This window comes from Drosophila navojoa, chromosome 5, assembly GCF_054131105.1.
Source record: "Drosophila navojoa isolate 15081-1374.11 chromosome 5, UAZ_NAV_1.0, whole genome shotgun sequence".
In the NCBI taxonomy this organism is placed as follows: domain Eukaryota; kingdom Metazoa; phylum Arthropoda; class Insecta; order Diptera; family Drosophilidae; genus Drosophila; species Drosophila navojoa.
The window spans coordinates 3,463,481-3,473,715 of NC_142893.1; the positions used below are offsets into that span (position 1 = coordinate 3,463,481).

The 10,235-nt window shown below is 39.5% G+C and overlaps 3 protein-coding genes across 6 annotated transcripts; 1 reads left to right on the forward strand and 2 right to left on the reverse strand.

The window, feature by feature from the left end:
- Positions 1-61: 61 nt before the first annotated feature.
- On the reverse strand, positions 62-2,921 carry LOC108653491 (cysteine dioxygenase type 1). 2 transcript variants are annotated; one of them, XM_089261046.1, is made up of 3 exons: positions 2,772-2,921; positions 455-1,025; positions 62-384 (listed from the first exon to the last, which is right to left on the reverse strand). In XM_089261046.1, exons 1-3 carry the CDS (start codon positions 2,772-2,774, stop codon positions 206-208), a joined length of 753 nt encoding a protein of 250 aa, XP_089117172.1. In that variant the 5' UTR covers positions 2,775-2,921; the 3' UTR covers positions 62-205. The 2 variants fall into 2 exon arrangements, with proteins under 2 accessions (XP_089117172.1, XP_017959488.1); XM_018103999.3 differs by lacking the exon at positions 2,772-2,921 and adding an exon at positions 1,155-1,343.
- Positions 2,922-4,354: 1,433 nt separating this feature from the next.
- Atg7 (Autophagy-related 7) lies at positions 4,355-10,169 on the reverse strand. Its single transcript, XM_018103976.3, has 9 exons — positions 9,798-10,169; positions 9,203-9,736; positions 8,690-8,893; positions 8,481-8,625; positions 8,076-8,423; positions 7,752-7,916; positions 4,857-5,141; positions 4,668-4,784; positions 4,355-4,597 (listed from the first exon to the last, which is right to left on the reverse strand). The coding sequence occupies exons 1-9, from the start codon at positions 9,986-9,988 to the stop codon at positions 4,535-4,537; spliced, it is 2,052 nt and encodes a 683-aa protein (XP_017959465.1). The 5' UTR covers positions 9,989-10,169; the 3' UTR covers positions 4,355-4,534.
- LOC108653487 (32 kDa beta-galactoside-binding lectin) lies at positions 5,566-7,734 on the forward strand. 3 transcript variants are annotated; one of them, XM_018103994.3, is made up of 4 exons: positions 5,566-5,723; positions 6,110-6,191; positions 6,332-6,919; positions 7,196-7,734. In XM_018103994.3, the coding sequence occupies exons 1-4, from the start codon at positions 5,705-5,707 to the stop codon at positions 7,479-7,481; spliced, it is 975 nt and encodes a 324-aa protein (XP_017959483.1). In that variant the 5' UTR covers positions 5,566-5,704; the 3' UTR covers positions 7,482-7,734. The 3 variants fall into 3 exon arrangements, with proteins under 3 accessions (XP_017959483.1, XP_089117171.1, XP_089117170.1); XM_089261045.1 differs by lacking the exon at positions 5,566-5,723 and adding an exon at positions 5,768-5,786; XM_089261044.1 differs by lacking the exon at positions 5,566-5,723 and adding an exon at positions 5,790-5,914.
- Positions 10,170-10,235: the final 66 nt, after the last annotated feature.

Genomic DNA, 10,235 nt, shown 5'->3' on the forward strand with positions numbered 1-10,235 from the left:
CTCTATATGTACGTGGCACATGATAACCATTGGGGGGGGTTCAAGGCGCCATAGATAAGACTTGTTTTTTAGTTTAAATTGCTTTTGTTATTTAGTTAATGTAACTTAATTTAATATTTTTGGTATAGCTAAGAGCTTAACAACTAATAATAGGAGACTTAAATATATATATGAGTATATACATATATCTATGTATGTGTTTAGTCTACTGCTCATTGGCTTTGTTGCGTACGCCGTATTTACTCCAGAACGTAACCTTGGCTGGAATCTTCTTGCCATTGCTCTGGAAGATGTTGCACATGTCGAAGGGCGGACAGTAGAGATGCAACGAGACCGAGGTGTCCGTATGGCTGGGATTCTCCACGCGATGCAGCCCCAAGTTATCTGAAGTGGATTAAAGGGAAACTGTTTGGAAAAAACCCGACTTGATTGGGGCAGTAGGTGAGGCACTCACCATTTATATAGGCCACATCATTGACTGGTATGGGCTTATCGCCGATCTCCACCAGCTCGTGATCGTTGATGTGCTGGTGATCCTGCTGCTGCTGCTGCTGCTGTTGCTGCTCCTCATCGCCGCCTCGGTTCGGATACCGATAGCGTTTCTCTCGCAGCTCACCCTTCAGCATCTTCATGAAGCAATGCGAGTCCGCATGATCGTGCACCGATGAGCTGTGACCCTCACCCCAGCAGAGTATCAGCAGATTGAACTTCCCGTTGCCGGCATCGACCAGATTCCTCGTGTACGTGTAACGATCGAATTTTGCATATTTACGCCATTCCTTGGGATTTGATTTGTAGGCGAGCATCAGATGATTCACCATCTCAATGTTCACATAGTTTGCGTCGAATTCGCGATGCAGCGCGGATATCAGATCCGGCAAACTATCCACGGCGGGTCCAAACTTTAACGGTTTCTCCAGCGCACAATAGTAATGCGTCGCTTGGCGCAAATATTTCTCCTGATCGATATTATCGATCTCCCCATCGATCTTGGACAAAGCCATTTTACACTTGCTTTGATTTACCTGAGATTCAGAGATGTACGAATTTTCTGTTAATCTAATTGCCATATAGACATACATATATACCATATAGATTGTCTATGATCAATGGAAAATTTCTGATTTATAGTATTTTAATCGCTGTAAACTTACTTCTTGATTGATTTAAATGAATTGAGTGTTCGTGATAGAGTTATCAATAGCGCTATTGAACTATGCTTAGAATCAGCTCTGGCTTGATTTTCTTTCTATATATATATGGAAATATATTGCAATGTAGTTGCTCTCGGACCACTTGGCTCAACCGACTGATTGCGAATGCGTCTGTCAGTCAATAAACCGAATATTTTCTTATAAAGAATATATACGTAGGCTCTCACCCCTGGCTCTTATCTCTAAAATGAGTCTTACGAGCGATCTCTGAGCTATGACCATGTTTATAATATATGTTGCCAGGAGCTCAACATCTGGCATGGGCGGCAGCCTCCGCCTTCTCCGAAACCTGAACAAAAATCACCATTTTTGATTTGGTATTCTCCCAATTCCATTTCACTGATAAGCCAAATGTCTTCAAACTCTTGTTGTTTCGACTGACGCATGCCATCTGATCATGTATTGTCTATATATACATATGTATATGCATACATTGTTATTATATATTCCTTATACATATTGTGGGTATTCACTGTAGCGAGTGACTTAGCCTATCAGTTGATATTTCTATCTGCGTCATTTCTAGAATCTTTTTCTACGGATTTCCTCGGCTCAAGAGTCAAGCCCCATTTTTTTTTTATAACATATTGTCTTTAATTTTTTTTTTTTAGCTAAATAGTTTCAGATTGAGAAAGGCTTATGAATGAAGAGCTGTATAGTAACTGATATAGATATAGAAATAGGCATATATGACTATATTTATAGCTACAAAGCTCTGCCTCTTAGCAGATTGAAAAACACCTTACATAAGCTCACTTTATATGAAAACAAAGTTTATTAAACGTGTCTATTCATAGATAACGTTACTAAATACAAAACACGTCAGGTTTAGGTTTACAAAAATAGGAAATAACGCCTCTAATGATACGAAAATAGCACTCGAGGGCTTAGTTAATAGAGAGAACCGTATATATTTTAAGGTATATGAATCTGCAGTCTTAGCTATATGAGGGAGTATCAGAAATTGCATACCTAATCTCACAAAATATATACATCCTCGGCAAACTGCAATAGAAACTCTGTTAAAGCTGAGCTCAAAGTGAAAATAATAACCAAAAATTTTCTAATTGTGTTAAATATTATTTAAGCACCTAAGTCTATTGAAAATATTTATGAATTTCCATAATTTTAAACCATTCTATAGGCTGTACGCACTCTGTATGTAAGCCACGAGTCCCGCTTAAGCATTTTAATGAGCCTATTAAAAACACTTGAAATTGAAACGTGCCTTCATTGCGTATAGTGAAGCTTAAATTAATAGATTTCTTTATGCATATGTATATGAATGGTCATTAAATGCTGCCACGGCTATAGCTATGGCCATTAGCCAATTTTGAAAGATTTGAAGAAAAAACACAAGAGATTTTGCAACGATTTTTTTCAAATGCAAAACAACTTTCGCAACGAGTTACGAGAAAGAGCAACAAAGGAAACTGCAATTAGTGAAAACTAACTGTGAATACTCCATAAAATTGATGCAGCTCATAATTAACCAAAGGTATTTTTATAACTTTCAAAGGATTTGAATTTAAACTGTATGCAAAAGTTCGCGCTTACCATATTGTTTTCCTTTGTGTTAAGACTTTTACTGCCAAACGTATTTAAAAATATAATTTTAGTAGTATTATGCACTGCACTGCAACACTGTCTTCAAACTCTGGCCAGCTGTATGCGCGCTCGGCTGTTTTCTGTGCGCATTTTGGATATCTTTCACCAATTTATGTGAATCCGTTGGCCCATACCAAAACGTCACTGCGTTTCACTCAAAACGCAATTTGAGTGAAATGCTATGGACTCGATTGGCATTTTGAGCGCTTTTCAAGGCATCGTTGACGTCGCCGTCGCTGTCGCTGTCACCGCCGCCGGCTATGGCAGCCATTGCTGCTGCTTGCTGCTGTTGTTTTTGTTATTTGCATATTTCTTGCTGCTCTTTCTTCGTATTTGTCTACGTTTTTTTTTTTTTGTCACGCTGAGTCGCGGAGTTATTGTTGCTGCGTCTGCTGTCAGCTTCGGCTTTGTTTGTGTTTCGTTGAGCCATTGTTGTTGCTGCGTTCGCCTTTAACAGATATTAATTATGTAGACTCGCTGCTGCTGCTGTTATTGTTGTTTTTCGATATTTGCAGAAGAAAGCAGTTATCATCGACTCAGTGGGTAGCCAAACCTTAAGTGATTAACCGTTGCTGTTGTTGTTGGTTTTTGCCTAGGGTCAAATGGCGTTTGAGACCAACATTATGTGTGTCAAGTGTTTTGTTATTGTCATTTTTGTACATTTCATGAATGTTAGCTAAAAATCAGGTAACGTTAAAACTGTTGCACACGTGTTTGGACTTAAGGAAGCAGATCCTGCTGATTTCCAAAATTAAATTTTCCGTAATCTGTTTTTAATCCATTTAACCTTAAGAACAGCATTCGCCATTTAGCATGAACCCGCATGTTGACCCGCTTTCTTTCTAAAATTCTTACCTGTCGGAGTTTAATGAACTTGACATTTGATTTATGGTTCTGATTCTTGATAGCTCAACAGGCTTATCAATATTCAGCAAAAAGAAGAAAGCAAAAGAGCAAAACAAAATATTTTACATGTAAAAAATTAAGAACTAAAATAGCAAATAGAAACAAGTATTAGAAAACAAATATTGTCGTCATTTCTAGGGCAAAAATAAGAAAAAACAATAACAAGACCGAATTTTCTGTGAGATTCCACTGATTCACAATCATATGAAAGTGTCATAAACAATATTCTTATCGGAATATGTAATTTAATTAATTTTAGTGAGTGAATAACAGGAAATCAGTTCTGTGTAATACAAGTATATTTATGTATGTATGCACATATAGCAATTAATATGACATTTTAATGTTTATCCGCACTAAGACAAACTTTGAACTCTCTATGTAACTCTTATACCAAGCATAGATAAGTTCTGTATATGAGCTGTTAATAACATTCGTTAACATTATAACAGGATCAATTGATTTATATGACGATCTGCTCTACTGCCTACTCATTAACATAAACATAACAGACAAATAATAAATGGTCTGTTATTAAATATTGAATTACTGTATGGCAATTCTTTGTTATATATTATATTATAATTTAAATTGTAAAACTATCATAGTATTTAGTCTGATAGAAATAAGCTCAACATACGTATATTATATTTAAAATGACATATATTTCAAACGACATACATAGACTTGAATACTTATAAAAAAAAACACATACTATACTTAAATTATAAAATTGGTGCTAAATAAATGGATCTTTAAGCTTAAATAGAATAGAAAATGCATATTGTTCATCAAGATAATAATAACTAATTATCATCATCATCATCATTGTCGGACATATCAAACTCATTATCATCAAAGTCAATTATCTGGAATTATTAATTAAACAGACACAGATTAAGCTTTAGACTAATCTAATACTTAACTTAGTACACCTACCTCACTGTTAAGTCGCTTGAAGTCGGAAATACCAGTTAGATCCTCCAAGTACTTGGCCGTTTCGAATGTTTTGAATAGAAATTCGTGACCCTCGCTGCGATAGGCGGCCAAAACACGCTAAATATATACATATAAATATATATTTATTATATAGACATATTGCTCGATATATTTATAGAGATTTCTCACCTCCGAGCAGGCAATGCACTGCGCAAACTTCTGCGTGGCTGGCAAAATGTTCTCATAATTGCACAGCATGCCGCGTATGGAATGGGGCAAGATGCCCAACAGCCCCTCCGGCTGTTGTACCTCAGTCGTCTGCTGGCGACTGTTCGCGTAGTAAGCGGGCGCCAACTCCCTCAGCGGATGCTGCAGCAGGGCGACCAACAGCTCCACTGCATAGCTGGCTGCTATGTTCGAGACGCCGGGTCTCGTAACAGTGCACTGTTGATCGAGGGTGCGATCCTTGAGCGACTGTAAATAACAGAGGAGCAAAGTTTAAATTTAACATGAGAGAGGGAGAGCGAAAGCGAAATGATAGTTTATTCTCATCTAAAATTTAATGCAGGAATGCGAAAGCCGGCAAGCGGTAATTATAGCTTATCAGAACTTCGAAAAAGCTTGTTCATTTAACTCCAATTATATCTCAGAATAGTGATTCAGTTTTATTTTAATTCCATTCTAGCTATTTTTAGCTTTTTGTGCTCTGGTAAAAATAGCAACTCTCTTGACAACTCACTTCGCAAAATTCTGTTTACATTTTGTGCGGCCAACTTAACAGCTCATTAGAGCTGGCATTTTCCAATTGGAATTGCGCCTTAAGCTATGTATGCAGCTTGCAGAGCAGCTGGTCAACTACTGTTATTTAACAGTGGACTGCTTGTAATGCGAGTTTACTCACTTTACATGAGTTATGTACTCTTATATCCCATCAGCGCAGCAGCAACTGCTGCATGTTTACAGTTTTTTGGTGCAGTTCAACTTTGTACGTTGCTCCGTGAGCTTTACATTCCACGACGAGCTTTACACCAACAAAAATGACGCCGCCAACCATAGGTAGGGCAGACACACAACACAGCTGAGCGTGCGAAAGCCAAAAACAAACAATACAAAAATAAAGTAAAGTAAAAAAAAAAAAAAGAGTAAATAACGTCAAGAGGAGTGGAAATATGGGCAGGCAAAAAGCAACAGCAACAAAAATGAAGAGCGCTCGAGTGAGCTGCCTGCTGATTAGATAAAAATTATTTGTATGTACATAAAAATTCTAATGAATGCTCAGAGAAGTTGTTAAAGAAATATTGTAGGCATTGAACGCTGCCAGAGATAATGTCGATTCGCTCTGCCCGACGATAAACCCTTAACACAAAATATAAATTCCGAAAATAAGGAAAATTGAATTCTCTAATCAAATTACTAAAATAGTCTATTAAATATGTTAACAGAATATTCGGGGAATTTATCGCATCCGCTGGAATTCGGACATGTGCTGGAAATCGTGGCCAAAACAATCGATGGAGCAGCCAGGTAAATTACACAAAAAATATCTAGAGCCCTGCCCTCAATATGAGTCAAAATTTGTTATCGCCAGTGATGACATGACTAAGCACAGTTTAGCCCTCCCATTGTATAATCAACCATATATAGATATAAATTCTATATTCCAGATTCCATATCAATCTCTGCACGGCCAAGTCTTCGGTGAATCCAGATGCGGACATTGGGCTGCGGTTCTCCTGCTACTTTCGCAATGATATGATCGTGCGCAATTCCCGCATGCACGGCGTCTGGGGCGAGGAGGAGTCCCATGTCGACGACAATATCAATCTGCCCAATCCGATTGTCAGCGGGGAGTTCTTTATGGTCTACATTCTGGCCGCCGACGAGTGCTTTCACATTTCGATCAATAGCCGTGAGTTCTGCACATTTCGATATCGTTTGCCGCTGAGCGCGATTCGTGCGGTCGAGATACGCGATCAAATACAGGTGATCAAACAGGTAGATCATCGCACCGTCTTCCCCAATCCCTGGCCGGCCATACATGCCTCGGACTACTTCAAGGCCTTCAGCAACGATCAGCCGATACTCTACAGTCCCGGCCATGTTATTGTCATCACAGCGCGCTGCTTCGCGAATAAACGTGGCCAATTCATCATCAAGTTTACTGACTCCGACACCAAGCGAGAGGAATTGCACTTTAGCGTGCGATTCGACGAGAAGGCCGTCATTCGCAACACCATGAATAAGAATTTCGAGTAAGTACGCTGTGTAACACTGCATTAGTTGGCATTCAATTGGAAAGTGCTTTTAATTGATGAACCATTCAAATCTAAATGTCAATTAAATCAGCTCATTCTTGTTCGAAATTTAGTGCAAGTATAATAATTTGGTTGTCCAACACTAAAAAAGTGAAGCTTTCGCCGAAACAGTATTCAAGCTTAGAACACCTTTAAACGAAGGTCATTTGGGAAGAGAATCTCACCTAAAGCTGGCGTAATATTCTAATATATTTGATCTCTTCTCTTTTGCAGGTTTGGCATCGAGGAGCGCCATGGCGGCTTTCCATTCGTCTTCAATCAGCAATTTAAATTGGCCTTGGCTTTCACGGAACGCGAGGTATTGACTGCCGTGGATGGGTTTAATTTCTTTAGCTACGCCTGGCGCACACCGAATGCCATGATGAACCTCGTGGGCTTCAAGGTGACTGCAATCAATGGCCTGGTCATTCAAATCACAGGCGTCGATCACGTACAAACGGGCGACACGACGTGCGCAGGATTTGAGAAATACTCGAGACATGATTACGAGTGCGCTTAGTATTTTTTAAGATTTTCTAAAGTAAAAGTAGGCTCTGCTACTATTTACTATAAAAAATATTTTAGTATATGGAATAGAAAGCTATATGGCATATATGTACATTATCCTAGATTGTATATACTACTATTTTCTACATACTACTATATGCCATATATAACTATATACCATATACTACCATATTCAATATGCTACTAAAACTGTATATACTACTAGCTTGTATATATTTATTAATAAAGTCTGAGTTTTTGTTAAACTTTGAGTTTTACTTACATTTCCTGGCGCTGTGACATCATTGCAAAAATAACAACCCAACTGTTGTCCAGTTATGCATTTGAGTCCTTCGACATCCTTGATGCAGTCGCCTGTCAGCTCGCGCGTGCTGCCATGCCGCATGACTAGATAGCTGTCAAAGCCAAGAGCTGCATTCATGACTATCTGTAGAGCATACAAAATATACATCAATATTTGACTGGCTATAGGTCATTATACAATAGAAATTATCTTAAATTCTAGTGAATCTATATGAAGGAATAAAAAATACAACTATTCTACAGCCTCGCCCATTATCTAATATATTCAACGACCATATTTAACCTTTTGATTAGCTGCGCCCAGCAGCGTGGGCAGCCAACGGCTCTCACGTGAATCCGTTAGCAGAAAGATGACATCATGCGCCCGCACCTCCTCCTCGATGCGCTGTAAATGCTGCTCGGTTTGTGGGCGTAATGCCTCGCCCACTGTATGGCCTGGCATGGGTATTTCCAAAATATAACCCTTGGTGACAGCGCTGGGATTAATCTCAAGCAGACGAGCGGCAGCTGTGGTCGCCTTCATGCAATTTCCAGCCACAGCATCTGAGTGCATATAAAGACTTTGACGGACGGGATTCGAATAGCCCACTTTGCCACTGTCCATTAGCGTTATATGCTTGAAGCCCCAGGACTAAAAGAAAATATCATTAATATATATATATAGTATATGTATATGGTAAATGCTAACCAGCAAATTGCGAGCCACAGCACAGCCCAGGGTGCCAGCTCCAAAGAGCAAACACTTGGTCTTTGCAAGTATATCCAAATTCAAGTCGGGAACCAGACGCCACTTCATGAGTTTCAAATTCAAGTTAACCGAATTCTCAGCCAATCTGCGAAGCATATGTTATGTTAGTCACAACACTTATTGTATATGTATGTACGGCGATTACTAACTTGGCTGGATCCATGCTATCCCGCATATTCGCCATGCGTGGTCCCATTTTGCCATTGCGATTCGCTTCCCAGCCAACAAATTGCACGTGTTCATAATTGCATGCCTCCGCCTGACGCACCTCCCAAATCAAGCTATTGTCCAAATGCATTTGCTGATCGTAGCGCAGACCCAAAAATTTGAGCGATTTGCCAATAAGAGTGGGACTGAAATGACCAAGAAAGTGTATTTGAGTTAAATCAGTGTTGAGAAAATTAAATTCACTCGTTTTCGCTCTCTTCGATGTATTATCGATATCGAGTACAATTTGTTAAATGAGTACATATCTAACACAGCTGTAGCTAAAGTTTGAGCGCATTGCCAAACAAAAGTGAAATGGAAAGAGAGTTGAGTTTGAGTAAGTTAAGCTCATCCGACTTACACTCTTTCTCTCTCTCTCTCTGCTTTTTCTTCAGCCAATAGCAAAGCAGCTTGCTTTCGAGCGCACCTGTTGAGCACATTCACTTATTATTTACCATTTCTGGAGCAGCAATGCCACATAGTTGCGCATCAGCCAGGCCGGATTCTCATATTCGCTGGGATCGGCGAAACAGTAAATATAATGCTGCGCCCGCTCCTCATCGAAATCACTCAAAGCAGCGGTCAAGCTGAGCGCCTCGCACACTTTCTCCTGTTCGTTGACATGTAAAATGAAGAAGTTCTGCGCATGCGCAGGCAACACGGAAATAGCTTCCACATAGTTTCCATTATTGGGAATTTCTTTCAGTTTGGTTGCTGGGCTAAGCAATTCCAGTGCAGGTGTCAGGGGGCAGGGAAATGCGAACCAATAGTAATAACTATGACATTTCAGATCCGCGAACGACAGAACAAAGAAGCGCGTCAATAAACTGGCGTCGCTCAAGGCACGGCCACTGCGCATATCATCTAACAGTTGTTTGCCCTCATCTGCCAGCAGCGCTGTCTTATCCAGGGCTTTGAACTCCTCAATTGTATTTTTATTGTAAATATTTCCATGGGCTACATGGCTGAACTTGGGTACCTGCGCTTCACTGTGAAGTAATTAACAGTTAATTGAGTGCTCTTATCAGTCAGCTGGCCACGCAGTTTTACCTATTATATGCGCTGTAGTCGACCTCGAGCAGACAACCGGACGCCTTGCGATTTGTGTAGTATCCGAAAATTGAACGTTTTGTATCGGACAAACGATCATAGTCGAGTTTGAGTTCTGCTAATTTATGCCAAAATGTCGGCGACACAAACGACTCAAAAGGAGCAAATTGTAGAATTTTAATGTCACTCATTGCGTTTTAATTCTGTAGAGCAGCGATGCACACACACGCCCACGCAATGCAAATATAAACAAACAATGGGGGAACAAATGACATTCAAAGGGAACGACATGAGAATGAAATAATCAGCTGCGCAGTGAGCACCACAGCCGATATGAAGACAAATATGAAATGAAGACGGTCACACTGTTAATAAAACTGATTGCGGAAGTAATAAAATTTCTCCATATTATGAGTATAAATTAGATATAGAAGTTAA

Bases quoted from the DNA above. Each gene is read 5' to 3' on its own strand.
- LOC108653491 (XM_089261046.1), bottom strand. The intron at 385-454 runs GTGAGTGCCTCA...AATCCACTTCAG, and splicing joins TGATGTGGCCTATATAAATG to ATAACTTGGGGCTGCATCGC.
- LOC108653487 (XM_018103994.3), top strand. The intron at 6,192-6,331 runs GTAAATTACACA...TCTATATTCCAG, and splicing joins ACAATCGATGGAGCAGCCAG to ATTCCATATCAATCTCTGCA. The intron at 6,920-7,195 runs GTAAGTACGCTG...TCTCTTTTGCAG, and splicing joins ACCATGAATAAGAATTTCGA to GTTTGGCATCGAGGAGCGCC.
- Atg7 (XM_018103976.3), bottom strand. From the start codon at position 9,988: ATGAGTGACATTAAAATTCTACAATTTGCTCCTTTTGAGTCGTTTGTG. The intron at 9,737-9,797 runs GTAAAACTGCGT...ATTACTTCACAG, and splicing joins GACTACAGCGCATATAATAG to TGAAGCGCAGGTACCCAAGT. The intron at 4,598-4,667 runs GTAGGTGTACTA...TAATAATTCCAG, and splicing joins TCAAGCGACTTAACAGTGAG to ATAATTGACTTTGATGATAA.